Source organism: Phoxinus phoxinus (genome assembly GCF_949152265.1).
Source record: "Phoxinus phoxinus genome assembly, chromosome: 4".
Classification (NCBI taxonomy): domain Eukaryota; kingdom Metazoa; phylum Chordata; class Actinopteri; order Cypriniformes; family Leuciscidae; genus Phoxinus; species Phoxinus phoxinus.
Genome location: NC_136879.1, coordinates 28,356,323 through 28,378,350, shown reverse-complemented (window position 1 = coordinate 28,378,350; position 22,028 = coordinate 28,356,323). Strand labels below are relative to the sequence as shown.

Genomic DNA, 22,028 nt, shown 5'->3' with positions numbered 1-22,028 from the left:
GACATACTCCTATATTTACCTACTTAAATGCACAATGCCCACCGTGCTCTGTCTTCCTAAATCCACCGGGTGGCGGTTGGCACGGGTGCGAGGGCCCTTTCATCGCTGCTTGCAGCTTTAATTATTATTATTCTTCTTCTTCTCCGCATTTAATCGCATTTTTGAGGGCCTAAACATGCACGAAAACTCACGAAAATTTGCACACGCGTCAGAACTGGCGAAAATTGACATCTGATATGCGTTTCAGAATTGGGCGGGGTAAAATGGCTCGATAGCGCCACCTATAAAGGTTCAACGGAGTGCGCCTCCCGCTACGTTTCACGTACGTGTACGAAATTCGGTACATACATGTAATGACCCAATACCTACAAAAAAGTCTCTTGGAGCATAGCCTTAAACACAACAGCAAGTCAGCCATTTTGAACTTCCTCTCTGATTTTTGTGCAGTTTTTGCCATTTTCAGGCCTCGTACTTTAACGAACTCCTCCTACAGTTTTAATCTGATCATCTTCAAATTTGGTGAGTGTAATCTTAAGGCCTTTGCGACGTTAAATTGCGAAGATCTAGAGTTTTCGTCGAAGGGCGTGTCCTCGGCGGCCTGACAAATTTTGATGTTTCGCCATGAAACAGGAAGTTGCTGTAACTCAGGCAAACAATGTCCAATCTGCCCCAAACTTCACACGTTTGATAAGCGTTCTGTCCTGAACACATGACCATGCTCAAATTCAGTTACAGTCATAGCGCCACCTGCTGGCAACAGGAAGTGACATGTTTAACACTGTTTTGGACTCCTAATAACATATAAAAAATTGCCAGCAAGTGCTAAACATGTTAACAACATACTAGAAACATGCTAAAACATGCTAGCAAACATTAGCTAAGTGCTAAAGCATGCTATTACTGCAATTAAATAGGAATTTGCTGTAACTCAGGCATTGAATGCCCAATCTGCCCCAAACTTCACACGTTTGATAAGAGTTCTGGTCTGAACACATTTACATGAGAATATTCAGTTATAGTAATAGCGCCACCTATTGGCAACAGGAAGTGACATGTTTAACACTGTCATGCTGTACTAGCAACATATTAAATAAACCATTGAGTTATAAACATGTTAGAAACATGTTAAAACATGCTAGCAATTCTTAGCTAAGTGCTAAAGCATGCTAATGCAATGAAACAGGAAGTTGTTGTTACTCAAGTAGGCAATGTCCAATCTGCCCCAAACTTCACAGGTTTGATAAGAGTTCTGTCCTGAACACATTTACATGAGAATAATCAGTTAGAGTAATAGCGCCACCTGCTGGCAACAGGAAGTGACATGTTTAACACCATTTTGGACTCCTAATAACATAAAAAATTGCCAGCAAGTGCTAAACATGTTAACAACATACAGGAAACATGCTAACAAACATTAGCTGAGTGCTAAAGCATGCTATTACTGCAATTAAATAGGAATTTGCTGTAACTCAGGCATTGAATGCCCAATCTGCCCCAAACTTCACACGTTTCATAAGAGTTCTGGTCTGAACACATTTACATGAGAGTATTCAGTTATAGTAATAGCGCCACCTACTGGCAACAGGAAGTGACATGTTCAACACTGTGATGTTGTACTAGCAACATATTAAATAAACCATTGAGTTATAAACATGTTAGAAACCTGTTAAAACATGCTAGCAATTCTTAGCTAAGTGCTAAAGCATGCTAATGCAATGAAACAGGAAGTTGTTGTTACTCAAGAAGGCAATGTCCAATCTGCCCCAAACTTCACACGTTTGATAAGAGTCCTGCCCTGAACACATTTACATGACACTTTTCAGTTATAGTAATAGCGCCACCTACTGGCAACAGGAAGTGACATGTTCAACACTGTGATGTTGTACTAGCAACATATTAAATAAACCATTGAGTTATAAACATGTTAGAAACCTGTTAAAACATGCTAGCAATTCTTAGCTAAGTGCTAAAGCATGCTAATGCAATGAAACAGGAAGTTGTTGTTACTCAAGAAGGCAATGTCCAATCTGCCCCAAACTTCACACGTTTGATAAGAGTCCTGCCCTGAACACATTTACATGACACTTTTCAGTTATAGTAATAGCGCCACCTACTGGCAACAGGAAGTGACATGTTCAACACTGTGATGTTGTACTAGCAACATATTAAATAAACCATTGAGTTATAACATGTTAGAAACATGTTAAAACATGCTAGCAATTCTTAGCTAAGTGCTAAAGCATGCTAATGCAATGAAACAGGAAGTTGTTGTTACTCAAGAAGGCAATGTCCAATCTGCCCCAAACTTCACACGTTTGATAAGAGTCCTGCCCTGAACACATCTACATGACACTTTTCAGTTATAGTAATAGCGCCACCTACTGGCAACAGGAAGTGACATGGTTAACACTGTGATGCAGTACTAGCAACATATTAAATATGCCATTGAGCAATAAACATGTTAGAAACATGTTAAAACATGCTAGCAATTCTTAGCTAAGTGCTAAAGCATGCTAATGCAATGAAAGAGGAAGTTGTTGTTACTCAAGAAGGCAATGTCCAATCTGCCCCAAACTTCACACGTTTGATAAGAGTCCTGCCCTGAACACATCTACATGACACTTTTCAGTTATAGTAATAGCGCCACCTACTGGCAACAGGAAGTGACATGTTTAACACTGCGATGCATTACTAGCAACATATTAAATATGCCATTGAGTTATATACATGTTAGAAACATGTTAAAACATGCTAGCAATTCTTAGCTAAGTGCTAAAGCACGCTAATGCAATGAAACGGGAAGTTGTTGTTACTGAAGAAGGCAATGTCAAATCTGCCCCAAACTTCACACGTTTGATAAGAGTCCTGCCCTGAACACATCTACATGACAATTTTAAGTTAAAGTAATAGCGCCACCTACTGTCGACAGGAAGTGACACGTTTTAAACTGTGATGCATTGCTAGCGACATATTTAATATGCCATTGAGTTCTAAACATGCTAGAAACATGCTAAAACATGCTAGCAACACTTATCTGAGTGATAACGCATGCTATTATCCCCATAATAAAGGACATTTTTGTAACTGACTTTGACATACTCCTATATTTACCTACTTAAATGCACAATGCCCACCGTGCTCTGTCTTCCTAAATCCACCGGGTGGCGGTTGGCACGGGTGCGAGGGCCCTTTCATCGCTGCTTGCAGCTTTAATTAGAATTGAATTTGCATATGGCTTTGCTAACTTTTTGACATGATGACATTTTTATTTCATATTAGTAATCACTATGTCCATTTGTAAGTATTATACTATAATTAATACTATTAAAACAGTACATACAATTAATACTATTCAAATATGTGTAATAGGGCTGGACGTTTACTCAAACTTCACAATTCAATTCTATTTCGATTCACAAGCTTGCGATTAGATTTGATTCAATATCGATTCATGGGGCCTATCAGTACATGGCATGTTTCCTCAGGGAAAATCTCTCTCAACTAAAGCTGTAAACTATACAGGGGACCCCAGTTGGTACATGAATATAATATTAAAGTTTAAAATGAACTGATTTGTATAGGCAATTTTTATTGTACATTGCGTTTAAATTACAAAAAGAGGTTTTTATAATAATAAAGTTGAATATGGTTCTACTTTTAAATATAAACACTTAAATGGGTGCTGGCATGAAAACATGATGGATTTATTGAAACATACATTAAACTTTTTCTAGCTAACTAATGTGCTGAATTTGTATTACATTAGAGACATTGAATGGCTTTTCTGAGATAAATGTGACGTTACGTGACCTATTTTTTTTTACAAGTGACTTATTTTTTCAAGCTGTTTTATTTACATCTTTCCACGGTTGAAACACTGATTACATGAGACATGATACATATTTCGGTAAGTTTTTCTGTGTCTTTCAACATAACTTCTGATGATCATTCATCTTTATTTCATGCTGTAACTAAAAGCAAGAGATGATAAAAAAAGAGATGATCCAGTCACGTCACGTGCCGCTTGAACTAAGGCACTACAGCAATCTATGACGCCACATTAAAGAGCGCCAAAACAGTATTTATTGTTTGCATTTCATAATTAAATTGACAGAATTCGAAAACTGAGGCTTTGTTTCATATCAGAAGTAACAAAGCACAAAGCCAATTTCACATTTATTGGATGGGAGGCATGATACAATTTTCTGTTCATTCATTAAACAAAAGGATAGACTAAAAGATTGATTCTTGGGATTTAAGAATTGATATCAGTTCATAAAAATGAGAATCAATTAAAATCGAGAAATCAATTTTTAACCCAGCCCATATTGGTACACCCGATACTGCTATTTTTCTCGTACACATTAAAATGCTCCTAAACTGATACACGCAGCATGTACAGTGTTTGTGTGCAGACAAACAAACACAGACTGGTAATGGAGATATCAGAGAAGGATGTCTATGAAGCAAATGTATCTAGTTATTAGAATACTAATCAAATTAATTATTCATGCGGCACGCCTATACCTGCTGAGTGCGAGCTGATAAGCGAAACATGCGGAGTTCATTGAGCGTGCAGTGCCACAGTGCCAAGCTTGTCGAGCACATGCCTTTTTACATACACGCTGGAAAGTTTGTAGTTCAGTCAGATATCTCAATAGCGAGGAACATATTACAAACGTTAACTGCTCTTGATTACTGATTGCTCACTCAAAGCACTCAAAATGCCCGTGTCGACGAGTATCGTTGTGAAACATTTGAGTATGTCTTAAGTAAACATAAACAGTTGAGAAAGAAAATGCTGTGTCACAAGCCCCTTTCACACAGCGCGTTGATCCCGGGAAAATTGCTGCGAAATTGCCAGAGTGCCTTCTGTGTGAACGCAAACACGTCCCGGGATTGATGCCGGGATCGATCCCGGGTTGGGGACATAGTCACATTGCCGGGATCAGTCCCGGAACGCGCTACAAAAGCCAGGACAAATCCCGGGACACATTATCTGTGTATTTTCTGGAATCTCTGTGTGAAAGGGGCTACAGTATATTGGACATGTGCAGCTCTTGAAGTGACGGCAGCATAATAAATGTACTGTCTTTGTCCTTAATCTAACTACAAAAGACAGAGAAAATCACCCACTGCTTGACTGAATCTTGAACTTTTGTAAATTTAATGAGGATTCATCTACATTTAATTTATACAGTGAAGACTATGCAGTGTTGTTTTACATTTGATGACTTATTTTCAATTTCTGAAGGCTACCTGAAAATAGTGATGTTTCACTGGTATCTAAAAATTTGAACCACTGCCCCAACCGGGCCACTTAGAATGAGCCCAGCTGGAGCAGCTCTAAATATCAGCAAGTAGAAAGTATCTGTATTGGACTCGTTCTGGAAAAAGTGGGATTGGTACGTCCCTAGTACATGTTGTTAATACATATCACTTAGAATGTATAATTACACTGAAACAAGGACAGCTTAAACTAAAGTGTAATCTAAAACGTATCATAATATTCCTCTCCCTCTTTGTTTTGGCTTGTGTGCAAGCATTTACCTTCCTGTACGGTCCATTGGTTGCTGATCCGTTCTCTGCTGACTTCTTAAGATTTTTAAATACAATTACATTATACCTTCGAATCCCTTGATTCCATTTTTAAAGCTGTTATCATATTGTATGAAATTGTTATTGTACTTGAGGTGGACACTTGGGATCCGAGCATTGTAGGGTTTCCAAGATGTCCATTTATTTATTGCATTGGAAATGCATTTGAGTTGTGCCCGTACAGCTACAGTCCATTAGCTCATCTCGAGAAGAGACTCTTTCTCTCTCACTCTCTCAATATGATGGCTCTTCCACCAAAAACAATAAAACAGATCCAAGTACAAAGGATAAAAGTAGTTTAGCAAAGAGCAAATGACCTTGAGTCTTAATACGTCTAAAACACTTATCGTGGTGTGTATTGATGCTGAGAACAAAGCACAGCAATAAATAAGAAACTTGTGCCAAAAGCATTTGTAGTTCCATTATTGAGCGCACAGCGTTTACTTACTAGTTCTCTGTGGTGCTGGAAAACTCAAATATAATGCTGAAATCATTGGATTGGTACAACCAAACCAGACATGCTAACACAAATGGTTATGCAAAAATGTTACTGATAGCTGTGCTCTCTCTTTTAGCTCATTATCATATTAACAGATTATCTATCAAAGTAACCTCTCCACCTGTATTTCCATGAGTGAAGGGTCCAGCAGATGGAGCTCACCAGCTTAGGGCTCAGACGTCTTTCTCACTCTCCTCTTGTCATCTCTGTGGAGCTCTGGTATAAATCTTTCCTTGCATAGGTCGGCCAATAACAATGAGGCAGCTTTTCTGATGAGCCAGCAAGATTACTCTGTCTGCTAGTTTCAGGGAAAAAGAGAGAGGTTGGCTTCTTGACTGATTACCAAGGCTCATTTAAGTACAGTTCCCAATTTTAAAGCCATGTTAAATGTCCAGTGTCTAGCTCCAGGTTTTAAGAGCAGGTCTTTAGAGGGCGGGACTTCCCACCTTTATCCATGCCATAAAATGGATTCAATGGCAGCAGCTGTCAGCTCCAAGTAAGTGGGCCATGAGGTATCCGTTCTGGATCCAGGAGTTCATCACCCTACCGTCTGCCCTGTAATCACAAGCTGTGCATTCAATGGTAGTACACTACCAGTCAAAAGCTTGGACTCACTAGAATGATCTTCAAAAGCCTTTGATCTATGCTTATTAAATGCTTGAAATTCATTTTGTAGAGAGATATAGATTGTACATACTCTGCCGTTTAAAAGTTTAGGAAAAAAAATTGTAAATGTTTTTTTTTTTTTTAAAGAACTCTCTTTTGCTCACCAAGGCTGTATTTATTTGATAAAAAATATATATATAGTAAAAACAATAATATTGTGAAAGGGGGTTAAAATAACCGTTTTCTTTTTTTTAATATTTAAAGATGGAACTTATTCCTGTGATGGCAAAAGCTGTATTTTACTCCAGTCTTCAGTGTCACATGATTCTTCAGAAATCATTCTAATATGCTGATTTGGTGCATTTCATTTCTTATGATTATCAATGTTGAAAACATTTGTGCTGCTTGATATTTTTGTGAAAGCCATATTTTTTTTCAGGATTCTTTAATGAAGAGAAAGTTCAAAAGAACAGCATTTATTGTTATTATTATTATATACTCTTGCTGAATAAAAGTATTAATTTATTTACAAAAAAAATCTGACCTCAAACATTTAAACTTTAGTCTGTTCTCAAAATATAAATCATTTTCATTTAATATCATTCTATATTTTACAATTGATGAAAAATAATAATAATAAAAGTAATAAATTGATTTTGATTAACAGTTTTTGGTCCCTGCAATTCACTTTTTTTATTTTTTATTGTTATGCTAACAACAACAATAAATCTGTATCTTAAAATAGACACAGATACAGAACAGATGGAAATGTGAGTGGTGTGTGCCATTTAAAAACTGCAAAACTATCCAAAAAAACATGATGGTATCTTTCATGTCCACAATTTTGGGTTGGAGTGGCCAATATTTTTGGGTTTGTAGTGGTTTGCGATGTCTTGCTACCAATAAAGAATGAGTCACTGTGTCCAAGATTTTGACTGGTGTTGTAGCTGGAACAGGACGCATTACTAGATTGTTTTAGTGTATGGGTGCCAGATGCAGTTCAATGAGAACCAAAATTATTGTTCTTAGCTAAAAGTTAATAGTTTAGCAGAAAACATTGAGACTGAAAGTGACAATAGACTGGCAGAGGTAAAAGGGCTGTCAGAGCAGAAGAAAAAAAAAGCTGATGCTCTCCGCATGTTTTTCCGTCATCTCCGGACACATACATATGCAAATTGCGCGAGCTTATTATCCATTAGATCCAAAGATCTGAAAAAGCCCATACATTTACCTGCCCATAGTTCCTCCCCTCGAAGAAATCAGGACAGAAGTGGTTGGAAGTGAACGAGAGACGGATTAAAACACCAGGTGTAAATGAGTATGTGTCTCCCTCGTCTATTTGTGATCCGATCGACCAAGACTCATTTTTATGCCAGGTGTTAACGGGGCCTTTGGGATAGTTTTCTTTACCAGTGGAGCTTTACATTGCACCAGACCCTGACATCTTTCCTATCTGCTTCTGAGACGATAAAGAACTATAGTAAATCCTTCAGCTTGAGCTTGTCTCGGCCTATAAAAACACAGCGAGAATTGGACCTTGACACCCCTCCCCAGATGCAGCAATGCGCATTTTATAGCACAAGCCCGGCGACAGAAGGGTAAAACCAACAGTCATCCCATGAACTCTGTCAGCTATCCACGGCTCCATACATGTGTGCTTGCATGAGTGTTTTTTGAAAGAGACATCTTCCAGCCTCTGTATATAAAATTAGTAAAAAGCTTATTTTAGAGTTGGAGATTAATAACATGCATTCAGTCAATCAGGGAATCAGTTTGAACTTACATGGATAGTTCATAGGTTTTTGAACAACTTGAGTGTAAGTAAATGAAGACAGAATTTTAATTTCATAGCATATATTTTACTTTTATTTTTTAATTTGTTGATTTCCTTGCCTATTTATTTATATTTGAATGATTTTTGACCAGTAATGACACAAATGTATCATAAACCAAAATTATGTTAATCCATTAATTCAAGAAAATAACAGTTTAAACTGCTTCACAGAAACTGAAAGTCCTTATTATTAACTCTAACAAAAAATTTTTAAATAAGACTATTTTTCACATTCACATATGCTAGACAAGGCAGCCTCATGAATTTTGTCTTGACATGTTAATGGCCAAAATAAAAAGCTTTTACAATTATTGCGATATGGAAAATATTCTCTCATTTTTATATTTTAAGTTTTTAATTTGTATATATAATATAATTTGTTATATTATTTCCTTATTGGTTAAACTTTTTGTTGTTGTTTTTTTAATCATGAATTGTAGGTCCTAACTGTAGTTGGTGTTAAAGCTCAGGCTGTGTTATTTATGCACATTTCCAACACTGATTTAAATACATCAATATGATGCCTGAACTCATTAAGCAGCTCAGAAAATGGCTTGCCCTTAAAGGCTTTGTGTCAGTACACAAGTGGTGTGCTGCATGTGTTTGCATATATTAATGTTAAATAGATTCAAAGATTCATTTACAATTACTTTTAATTTTAGGTTAAAGGTTAGCATTGTTCCAGGACAATTAGATGTCAGCTCAGGCAAAGCAGAACTGAAGTTAAAATATTTGTTGGTAACTAGGTTTGGGTATCGTTTGAATTTTGACTATTTTGAATCTGCTTATCGATTCCCATTTTCGATTCCAGCAAGGTAAAAAGAAAAGAAAAGAAAAGTCAAACCTTTTAGATATCAAACATATTTATTCTGTCTTTTTGCAAAACACTTAATACAAAATCAGCAGCCCTTTTAGAACACTCGCATAAGTAACTTTCGCCTGTTTTAACAAAAATAGACTAACTAATATACATTTCAAACATTATTTGTCTGAAATAAAATAAAATAAGAACAAATAAACAAATTGGCAATACCACAAATTAAATTTAAGGTACAGAAATTGAAATAAAATTAAAATAACTGCACAGTTTTCTTTTTTTAAATAAAATATAAATTAATTATTTTTAAAGTTACAAAAGTTATTTAGTCATGATCATTGAGTGATTTTATTTTTAGTTTGTTGTTTGATTAACATTAATGACACGGACAGCAGTAGGTTTATTTGGCTGCTATCACTTTAAGGCCTAATGCACGGATCCAATATACTGTTATAGGGTTGGGCCGATAGATGATGATGGCTGACAGACATCACGATGTTGAGCCGGCATCACGACCCCCATGACATGACACGTGATTCACCACCGCCAAAATAGCACTGTATGACAGCTGTAGCGCTTGTATTTCTAAATATTCACAAACTTGCTTACCATGTAATCAACAATCTTCTATTACGATTCTCAAATACGTGTAACTGAGTTTGTTTTGTCCTTTTATTGGATGTGTGCACAGCACAGAAAACAGCATGCGAGTACCGAATTGAGTTTTCTGTCGCATCTTCTTGCATTTAAAATCACATTAAAATGCACTCACAGGAATCGAAATTCACATTTCTTATCGAATCTACAGTTCTTTGAAATTTGGAAGCAGTTCTCGTTACCCAACCCAGATATTGTTAACATCTGATTTAATTAAATGTATTTTTTTTACCTTTTCAGTGATGTTCTGGTCACATTATGTTGTGCAATTTAACGCACTCACATTTAATTTTATTGTAAACAGTTGCCTTTCCTTTAGGATAGTCATATCTGGTCAGATTTGTTCATATTTTAATTAATAATTTCACTATGGAGACAATGATTCTGTGACTTAGCTCATTTGTTTTGTTTTTTCTTCTTTTCTCGGAAACATTCTAAGTATCAATCTTAATTGGCGAATAAAATGCTGAGTACATGGTTTGCAACGAGCACTTCTTGAAACACGAGCCTCAAGGGGGCTGTGCGGTATGGTGTGTGTGTGTGTCTGTAGGGGTTTGTTATTGGGCGCTGTGGGATAGGTCCACACACCAAGCCTTTTACACATCTCTTGTATATTTCTCTGTTGAAAGGCGGTGGGGGGTACTGTTGTGGTTAAATCTTCATTGCCAAACAACTCTGTTCAGTATATGATTTCGGAGCTAAAAAAAATGTTTTTTAATGGATAATATTTTTATTCAGGAAGGATTAAATTGAAAAGTCACAGTAAAGGCATTTACAGTGTTACAAGATTTCTATAAATGTTGTTCTTTTGAACTTTCTATTCATCAAAGGATCCTGAAAAATGTATTACAATTTACATTAAAAAATATTAAGTTGAACTATAACATTAAGAATTAAGCTTAAAATATTAAGCAGTTTTCAACATTGATAAAAGTAAGAACTGTTTCTTGAGCACCAAATCAGCATATTTAATGATTTCTGAAGGTTTATGTGACACAGGGATAAATTACATTTGAACATATAATAAAATAGAAAATGGATAGATAGAATATAATTGATTATTTTGGTAATTGGGCAATTATTTTGACAATTAATTGAGTAATCAGGTCTATTTTTATTAGCAGAAAAAATATCCAAGCAAACAATAGCCTTTAAAATGACTTAAAATACATACATAATAACATGCGGCAATATTATTTTGGTTCAAATAAGGTATAAAATCGTGACAGCCCTACTAAATATTAAAATATCTTACCGACCACAAACTTTTGAATGGTAGTAGTGTAGCCGACATCATCTAAACTTTCAGCTTTTAGACAATTGGAATTTCATGTGCATAATAAAATACTTCCCAGAGTCAGATGTGTGTGCCAGCAAACCAGGTCTAGATGTGCTCTGCTGAAAGCTTTACAGAACTAAATTGTATCACTGTAATTTTCAGACTGGCAGTCATGTGTGATACTAGCTAATGTAATTGAACTAATAGCCCTGCTGTTGAGTTCAGAATGGATGAGGCTTAATGGGGAGACAAGACTACATTTGCTAGAAGTTTTTGTTGAGAATTTCAGCATTGTCCTCTCACTAACTTTAAAATTCAGTTTCAACTGATGTATTTCCTTTAAATGTAATTTTCTATTTTAGGCAACCAAGTGGATATACAGTATGTCTGATGCAGATGATAAAGATTAATGAGTCTTAAGGAGGCCTTATTAATTATTTATCAGGATGAAAGGCAGATCATGAATAAAGGAACCTGTTTGGTCAAATCCCACGGGATGCTTAATATTTGCCCTGCTAATTGCAATCTAAACTGTGCAAAATCAGCATCATTAGCACCCACTGGGACAATTCATACTGATTAGTCTTTTCGGGAACTCGCATACTTTATCTTTGCCGATGCAGGTTTGGCTTTTTGTTCAAAGGCAAATTCATAAGCTCTTAAGTCGACAGCAGTTTGACAGAATTGAGCTTCTCACATCAGTTTTGTTGCACCTTTCCTTTCTTCAAAGCATTTTACAAGATACCAAGATACATGTTCATGTGTCTGTAAAGACAGCCCTGTTTTGCAGTAGTGGGGCTGAACAGCATATGGACCATTAGACTCTATTCTCCTAGCTGTTGTTTGTGTATGCCAGAACCATACAGACAGAGAGAGAGAGAGAGAGAGAGAGCGAGAGAGCGTTCACAGGCTTCAAAGCAAGAATTTGCAATCTCATTTTTGCTCGTGTAATCAAAATTGGAGCTCTCTGTCACACCGAAAACCATTTGTCTGGGAATTGAGGACTTTCTTTCCCCTGAGGTCTCGCTGGCCCTCAGACTTTGTCATCTAAATTGACGGAGGATGTGATTTTGAGCAAGCATAGAATTTCATTCCCACCCTGCAGGCCTGCAGCTCCTTTTCTGGGAGAAAAATGGCTGTGGTGGGGGTATGAGACATTCCAGTATAGATAGTAATGCAGGGTTGAAGAATTGTTCCTGAAAGATAATTTCATTCACACACGACATGCTTGTCTTTTCTGAGCAGTAACTGCATTGACAATATATAAATCTATTTGTTTCACCATTTGGAATCACTATCTTGAATAGGATTTTATTTACTTATTTTGGTGCTATGGTGTCAATTTCTAAAGCAGAATTGCAGCTAGTTTTGTATATGCTGTATTTATTACATGGAGAAAGAAGTATGTGGTGATTTATTATTAACAAATTCATAAAACTCTATACATGGCCATGGTTTCGGAAATAAATATTCAAACAAAGACATATGGATGTGGTCTTTAAGGGTCCTCATATTTTTTGCCTTGTAGTGTGGTTTGTATAGACAATTGACAATACTGATTGTAGTTTTTTATTGTAATGCTTGTTAAATCCTTTATCGTTGTATTTGTTAAAGAAAATACTTGTGGTGTTCATGTGAAGTACTGATCAGCATTCACTGCATGCTTGCCATTGATTGATTCTTTCACCCTGACTCTCAAAGATGAACGAGGGCTCCAGTAATTCACCTAATTGTCATTGTCTAAATGTCTTTTTTCCCTTTCTTTTTGTCTCCTTGCAGCTCAGATCGACTTATTGATGACACAATAAGGTAAGTCTTACTTTATAAAAACTATTCAGACACTTCTTCAGTTTCCATTTTTATTTGTTTTACTAAAATATGTGGTCTCTTCTGAAAGAATAGCCTGTCAAGGGTCATTAACTCAAGGAAGAAGGTCTCATTCGATGAAGGGATACAAACTACTGACCCATTTGCTTTTGCATTGAGTCGATACCACTAGATCAGAACTGAAAGGGGATTCAGACTCTTTTTATTTCAGTTAGTCGCCCAGGCAACATTTCTCATTTTCATTTAGTTTTAGATTTTCATGTAATATTTCTATTTTATTTCATTTCAGCTTTATATCAGTTATCAAAAAACGTTTTAATAGTTTTAGTTATATATAATTATATTCTGGATATTTTCAGAATATCTTCTTTTGTGTCCTGCAGAAGAAAGCCAGTCACACAGGTTTGGAACAATATGAGAGTCAGTAATTGATGACAGAATCGTTTTTAGGTTAACTATCCTTTTAAGGGAAACTAACAGAACATCTCCCAGCTGTGCCTTGTTCTTGAGGTGCGTTAGTTGTGAATATTGTGCTATTGGGCACTACCGTCTTTCCCTCACTGCAGATCTGTGCTGGGCATGAGAGTAGCCTACGCTTTGACTGCGCATCTTTGGGAACCCCACAGCTGGCAGCCGACACTGGTCCTTAATTAAGTCGGCTCTTGGTCCATGCAGCTCTTTTTATCCCCACCCCAGTCTTGTTCAAGCAAAAAAAATTATGCTATATCAGCTACTTGTAATAATTATCCTTCCCTATGTAGCGCCCACAGCCTGGAGCCACCAAGATGAGAGCTCATTGTTTAATGTTTCATCATAGCTCTGATCTCTGAAAAGTGTGGGCGCTCACGTTTCTTTTTTAATGATTTAAACAAGGCAAATCAAGAATTAAACTATCACAAGTGAGATTTTATGAGATACATCCTTGCAGGTAACATTTAAACATGCACAATATAGAATACACACACACACACACACACACACATACAGATATGAAGATTAGGAGATGGATTAAGCTCATGTGTTCATCATCTCATGGTATGCAGTTGCTCGGGAATGTAGGTTGAGAACAGATTGTGAAGGGCCTGTCCTGAGGTGTCACAGCAAAACTCTGGCTATAACAAAATAACTGCTTGTTCGTGACTGAGGACACCTGGGAGTACAAAACACCAGAGACCTTGTGGCCTTCAGGGTCTTGTTAAATGTGCTCAATGACTTGTTTGTGTGAGTGGGGTTTGGCTACTGGCAACTAATCGTCACTGAGTGACACGCTGCTTAAAAATTGTGATGTCGACCTAATTTTACAAATACATGACACCTGTTTTATGTGGGTATGATAGATAAGATCTCTTGTTCATTATGATCAAGGTGTAGGGTCTGCTTGAGCACTTGTGGTGGACTATATCTGATGGTTTTTGTTCTGCAGAGTAGGGCAGACATGAGTTTAATGGATGCCAGGCTTTAGTTTGCGCTCACAAATCTGCTGAGCTGGAGGCGGCGTGAGCTGTATTGTCACTTAGCAATGTAATCTTCCCCACTCGGAACAAGAAAGTAAGACTCCGCTGAAGAAAACAAAGTAGTGGGACTAGACCTGCCCAACAGTCTTATTATAGCATGCAACAGTGCATAGTTAAGTGAGCATTAGATGAGTGGTTCTCAAACTTCTTGACTTCAAGCCCAATCCCCCCCACCCGCCATTGTCCACAACAATATTCGAAGGCCCATGAATTTCCAATTGTTTTTAATGTATTGAATAAGGATTACTTTGTCCTTTTCAAGCTTAAAAAAGCTACTATACAAGACTAGTATACACCCCCTGGCAAAAATTATGGAATCACCACACTTTGAGGATGTTCACACAGCATTTTTACTTTATAGCAAACAAACAAATCACAGATATGACATGAACTTTGTATTCAGAGTTCATGAAACATACCTCAAACAAATTCACTTAAATTTACAAAAAAAAAAAAAAAAAAATCCAGATCAAGTAGAGGAAAAAAAATATGGAATCACAATCACTAAATGTTGAGGGAAAAATTATTTAATCACCAACCAAAAAAACATTATTGCTCCTCCTCTGGCTTTTGTGACAGCCTGAATTTTTTTTGAGGCACGGACTTCACTAATAAAAAATAATAATATTAATATTCCCCATCAAGCTGGTTCCATTTTTCTCGCATAGTGGTTGACATATCAGCTTTGCAGGCCTTGTTTTTTTTTTGTTGTTTTTTTGTTTTTTCACCCTACATTTTCTGTTGGATTGAGATCCGGACTGTTTGCTGGCCATGTCATTGAGTTGATATGTCTTTCCTGAAGAAAAGCTTTAACACTCTTTTCTCTGTGGCAAGATGCAATATCATCCTGAAAAATGACTTAATCACCACCAAACCTCTTCTATCTAAAAGTGTCCAATATTTCAATGTATACCCTTGGATTGATTGTTGACGCATGAACTTTCATCTCCCCTGGTCCTTTACCCGACATGCAACCCCATATCATAAATGAGTTGCGAAATTTAAGATTTTTCTTCAGGCAGTCATCTTAATATGTTTCATTAGAACGTCACCAGACAAAAGTTCCAGCATCACTGATTCATCACTGAATATCACTTTCATGTAATCATCCACACTCCATGACGTCAGGTCTGCTCATATGGTTTCCTTTTATGACCTTCCCACTTGGTGCAAAGTTTCTATTTGCACCAAATTTTAGACACAGCTGACTGGGAAAAAGTCTTTTAGACTTAGACTCTGTATTTGTTTTAGAAATGGAAATGAAAAGATGATTCAACACTTTTTCCACTACTTCAACTGGAGAAAGACATGCCATTAATAAAAATAAAAAATTTGTTTGAGGTATATTTGAAAACGTTTTTAATCAATTTTTTTATTTTTTATTTAAACAAACAGTATATTCCTATTTTGTGATTCACGGAAGAATGTAAGTAATAAGATGATGGCAGAATAACATTTTTTAGATCAACTATGCCTTTAAGCTAGGACAAATGATGGTGGCTGTTGCAGGAAAACCTCTGATCTGTCCAAAATATGAGGTGTTCACTTTTTGCAGTGTCAAGTGAAATGGATATGTAATGGTTGGTCACTTTTCTGCATACTTTTGGTTTCTAGCTGTGTGTGGCTAATGTCTCTGGAGCTTTAAATTAATGCAGATCCTGCCTTCCTATCTGAAATCAAACCTAGTGAAAGAGACGTTTGCTGTCTTTTAGGGACTTTCTCCTGTGTCTGCAGTCCTAACAGCTGCTGCGCCCTTGACTCACTGATCAAATGAAGTCACCTTTATTTATATAGCGCTTTTTACAATACAGACTGTTTCAAAGCAGCTTTACAGTGATAACAGTAAAAATTATGCAACAAAGTTTGTTTTGGCTGTGCAGCAGCTCTAGAAGAAGCTTGTCGTCCAGCGACAAGTTCATTGTTGACTCATTTCCATTGTAAAAATCATTGGTTATTAATTTGATCAGAGCCATTTTTGACCACTTTCATTGCATATTTGCTGTGATGAGCCAATAAAACACACTCTTTTTTATTTTTTTGTCCACAGCATTGCCATGGCAACCAAGGAGAACATGACCTCCCAGAGAGGGTGGTTGAAGTCTATACAGAGCCGTGTCAACACCCTGGCCAGTATCCTTGATTTCAAAAAAGAGTGCTTGTGTGCATGTATGCATTAGGGTTGCATGATATATGAATAAAAAAAAAATATATTAAAAATATATATTATATATATATATGTGTGTGTGTGTGTATGCATGTATGTATTAGGGATGCACCAATGTATCGGCCAATAATCGGTATCTACCGATAAAAGTACTGTTATTTTCATTATCGGCCAAATGTTTAAAATCAGACGATGATCAGGGCCCATTATATCCTGTCAATCAAAAGGGGGTGGAAAAATTTGTCAGACTGCAACTCGTATTGTGTAAAGAAAATGTATCTTGTGTTGAATTTAGAGCTGTAGACGTTAATGTGACTAATGCATTAAAAGAAATTGCAATGTTAAAGCAAACTTTATATTGAACCTTTGAAAACCCCGTAGCTCAAGCCAGGGTGGACATTAAGGTCTTTAACATGCATGGACATTAAAAGGTATATTAGAAAATACAGTACAACTTACCAAAATGTATCATATCTTATGTAATCTCTGTGTTTCGACCGCAGATAGACGTCAATAAAACAATGTCACTTAATGTTGCATTTACCTCAGGAAAGTTTATCCAATGTTCACAGTTAGTTTGCCGTAAAAAACAGTAGAGATGAGCTTATTTACTAAATTATATATATGTTTGAATACATTTGTCATGAAGCGTTTATAAAAAACAACCTTATGTGCTGAAACTGAGTTGTATAAAAACATTTTAGTTTTTATTTGAGAGTAATTCTATTTTTTTCACAAACCAACAATTTTTTATTTTATTTTAGTAGTTAGATTTTGGTTAGTTTTTTACTTTAGACAAAATAGGACATCATTTTAATATTGACCTTTTATTTTTTAATTATCGGCTTATCGTTAATCAGAATTGCATTATCTGTGCATCCCTAGTACGCAGGACCTATACAGTAGGTTTCCTATAAAAGTGTGGATTTCTACAAAATTTCAGTTGAAGAGCTCACCTCTACCTACACAGGTCACATTTATATTGGACAAGGCCATGTTATCTTACAAAAATTTGAAAAATTGCAACTTTAAAATACTTGCTGGGAAAATACTTGAGGAAAGGCAATCTACTATATCCCTGTATTTTCTTAACCTACCCCTACTTTAGATCGTTTCCCTGCCATCAATAACCTAATACAGCGGATCAACTTGAGGAAGAGGCGGGACTCATTAATTCTGGGAGGAGTCATTGGCATCTGCACCATCCTTCTGCTGCTATATGCGTTTCACTGACAAACAGGGGAGATAACCGACTACTTTAAGGGGGTGTTCTGCAAAGAGGTGGCAAAGCCTTGAGAAAGGGCTCAATGAGAGGTGGACTATTGGGGCCCACAAAGCTGAAGCCCACCTGGCCTAGTCTGGAAACAGGATTGATTGTGGCCAGCATGGACATTATTTGTAATTAGCATCAGAAGGGTTTTAGCTCTAAGAGCCTTTTTTTTGTTTCTGTACTACAAACAATGCGCTGTTCAGATGTGAACTGGGACTGGAGACCAAATTACTAACAGGAATAGATTTCAAAGAGCATATAATAACACATTGGCTTTGAGAAAAGAGCGATTCTGTGAAGCATCAACATGGAGTTGTGGTGTTCCTGTATATTATTAATCGGAAGAGGGTTTTAATTTGATGATCCTTTTAGTAAGAGGGTTTCTCATCATGCTGTGTACTTTGTGAATTAATAAATTATTCATATACAGAATATTAAAAATGTGTGTGAAACATTAGAGGTCCGTACTCTAAAGCTTCTATTTTTTAGATATTTCTAAACTCTCTTAACAATGACATTTTGCTCTGCACGGAGTGTTGGGAAATAAGAGTCCAACAATAAAATAGTTGCATTGCAGCTCATGTGATGTCTAACCCTTCTCTTTCAAGGTGCTAATTCTTTATGACTTTACTGGTGTGTTTCAAGGTTTAGATCAGGTTCCAGTTAGGAATTACCTGGATAAACCAACAAGCCTGCAATGGAACTGGAGCGTGAGAGACAGAATCAGACCAGAACTTAAATGTGATGAATATACAAGCTATAAAGCATCGATCCCTGGAAAATGAAAAAATAGCACAGTGATTGCATGTAGAGGTAAGACCAGCACACTATGCAGCACGGTTGTAGAAAAAAGGATTGTGAGCCTTATCACACGCCTGTTTCTCCTTCCCGCTTATGTTGGCAAATGATGTCCCATCCATAAAAGTGAGCTTTTTCTGCTGAGCTTCTCTTCTGTACTGATCCTTTTTTGATGTGTCTGCCACATTTGGAGCAGTCAGACTGGCTATAGTTCTTGTTAGACTGATGGAATCTGTTTGCCTGAGGTTTTTCCATTGGCGGATAGAGAGAGTATTTACACAAACTCGATATCACTCAATGGAGACATTGGCTTCCCCAAAACAATAAACTAAAATGGGCTCTTTGAAACTAAGAAATCTTTCCTCCTTTTTCCTATGTTCTCTGTGGGTCCATTATCTAAAGGTCACATCAGTCTCCTACTGTTCCAGTCCATACATTGACCAACTGTCCTGAAATAGAGTACAAATGTTGAGGCACTGAGGGTCTTTTACTGATGAAAAGGTCCTTGTTCACCAAAGGATGATCACAAAACACCACAGTATGGGTTTCTCACCATATTTTCAGATAGTTCTTTGTATTATAGATGAGAAGATGTTTTAAAGTCACGAATGAGGTACGTTGTTGTTTTCTCTGCCTATGTGTCTGTAGTAGAGGTACTGCAGCAGTCATTTGGAAGGTAGTTGGCCACCCACAGACCTCCACAGGAAGCTGTCATCACCCTCCTCACCTCCCCTGCTGACTGAAACGTGCTCTCTTTACACCAGCCCAGAGAATAAATATTTGTCATCTCCACGTTGTTTTATTTTGCTCTACATGTTGCCTTATTTTGTTCTTTCCTAGTGATCTTATAATGGGACTTCTAACTGAACTGAGGTGAGAACGGAGACATGACACACATTACCTACTCTACTATTCATGAATTTTGAGGTATGGCATCAGCACTTGAATATTTTAGAGTCTTTATTCCTTGGCTCTGTTAAGGTTAGCTGTTCTCTGAACTTAACACTATAAAATGAAGCCCTCTCTGCTTGATTTTTAATCAATATCTGCAGCCATGTAGTTATTCGTGAGTTGAGTGTGAATAGGAAGAGGGGGGGTCATATAATACTTGGTTTCCTGGGCTGCTTTCCAAGAAGTTACAGATGCTGAGTAGTCAGTGTGAGTCTGAAACTGGAGACTTGCAGAGATCACAATCTTGCTCTGTCACCATCGTGCCCTTGAGCGAGACACGTAACCTGAATTTACTCCTGAGTGACTAGTTAAAATCAGTTTACATCAGGGGTGTCCAATCCTGCTCCTGGGGGGCCAGAGTTGAGTTCCAGAGTTCAACCTGCCCAAGCACACAAGCTTGGAAGTATCTTAGGTGTGTCTCAATCAGTTCTCTTTCTGAGGCTGTGAATCAGTATATTGTGTACACAAATTCAGTCATTAGTACGGATCTTTGCTCACTGCACATTGGGACACTGATGGCTCTATTTCCAGCGACATGGCAACGTCCTCATCGTACAACATCACTGTTGGTATTTATGAACAACAGCAGAAGTGATATCTTTCTGACATTATATTTTTAATGTTTTTTTTAAAGTACATTATTATAAATACTTGTAACATATACGTCCAACATTTGAACAAAGAACGAAGGTTTCAGTGCACTGGAAGGATTTTGCGATTGATGCGGCTCTTAAAATGGCCGACTCACTGAACTAGGGATCTGATTCTGGACATGATTATCTGGTTCAGGTGATTTTGATTAGGTTTGGAGCTGAAGTCTGCAGAATAATGACCCTCCACGAGCAGGATTGGACACCCCTGGCCTACATTATACTGAAAGTTCAGTATAGAATCATTCAAATAAAGCTTTGCATTTATGTGGGGACCATCCCTTGTCTTTCGTTTGTATGTCATTGCGTTTTTGATCTTGAGACCTATTCATTCGCCTGAAAGTGCAACACAATCAAAAGTAGGATGTAATCCTGGATCAGCACCATTTAAACCAAGTAAAGCCCTTACAGTAACCTTAAACCATCTCATGAATGGTGTCCTGTGCCCTAACCCTACTCCTAAACTAAGAGGACATTGATTTGTAGGTACCAAAGGATGTTGATCCAGAAACATGCCCTTATTGTGTAAATCTTATTAACCACAATTGAACCCAGTCGAGAGGAATATGGAAATGTAACCCCGTGTATGCAAAGCCAACCTAGATAGTTGAGGATGGTGCATTGCCATTCAATCTTGTCAACAATATTCAAAGGACTTCTCCATGTTGTTTGTGATTTACTGGATAAGGATTAAAATATATTTTCTACACAACTTTTTCCTGATTAAATATTTTACAGTGTGGCATGCATATTCATACAAATATATTCATTATAAAAATGCCCCTGGAGATTTTAATTTACATGACTCTTCCAGGTCTAGAAATCACTTTTAAAATTAGTCTCCCTCTTTTTTTTTTTTCAGGACCATGTGAACCCTGGTTCTTCAAAGGAACGAGAACTTGTGCGAGTGAATTAATTTAAAATTAAAAAGTGGCTTATTTTAATACCCGTTTTATCTTGTTTTAAATTAGCCCCCAGTGAGCTTTGTTGAAGTCTACTTTTACATTGAGAATCTCTGTTTTAAATCAGAAATATCCATGTCAGGGTTTCCCGAACAGGAATATAGGCCACATTTGTGATATTCTGAAAAGCCAGTGCCGAATTACATTAAAATTTATAACTGCAAAAAAATAAATGTGAAAATGGACATCCAAAGATGTTTTAAAATTCATTATATTTTAAAAGATTTACATTCTTTGACATCTCACTTCAAATAAATAATTTAGGTCCTTGGTGTTCAGCTGACAAAAAGCTCTATGGTTTTGTCATGATTTCTTCTAAGCAAATAAAACCATTTCCGATTGTGATCCTAGATGACTAATGATGGCACTTCGGTCCATTTAAGCTGGTGGCTAGATTTGTGTGTACTTAAACACTTTGTGTCACTGTGAGTGAGAGAGCACTGTTAGTGCTGAGTGCTGGAGTGAGGCTGGGCAGAGGGCCATACTTAGAGATCAGAGAACCAGGGAAGTGCAAAATCAGCCAGTAGATCTTGTGCCATTTCCTTAGCCATGCATTATTTACAGTAGCGATAGTCAGGAGCATGAAAAATGAGGCTTGTGCA

The 22,028-nt window shown here is 36.9% G+C and overlaps 1 protein-coding gene across 7 annotated transcripts in view; it reads left to right on the top strand.

Annotated features, from left to right (window-relative positions):
• The window catches only part of gosr1 (golgi SNAP receptor complex member 1), a 46,227-nt gene extending 24,575 nt beyond the window's left edge, over window positions 1-21,652 (top strand). Inside the window, exons 7-12 of one of the 7 annotated variants that reach the window (XR_013797079.1) lie at window positions 13,070-13,099; window positions 16,679-16,761; window positions 17,904-19,401; window positions 19,512-19,609; window positions 19,704-19,790; window positions 21,327-21,645. Coding sequence is in view for 1 of the 7 variants with exons in the window: in XM_079608901.1 (XP_079465027.1) it covers window positions 13,070-13,099; window positions 16,679-16,761; window positions 17,904-18,028 (238 nt within the window). In the remaining 6 variants the exon portion in view is untranslated. Of the gene's footprint in view, window positions 1-13,069; window positions 13,100-16,678; window positions 16,762-17,903; window positions 19,463-19,511; window positions 19,791-21,326 lie in introns of those variants that run through there. The other 6 variants (XR_013797080.1, XR_013797077.1, XR_013797078.1 and 3 more) reach the window with 6 other exon arrangements.
• Window positions 21,653-22,028: the final 376 nt, after the last annotated feature.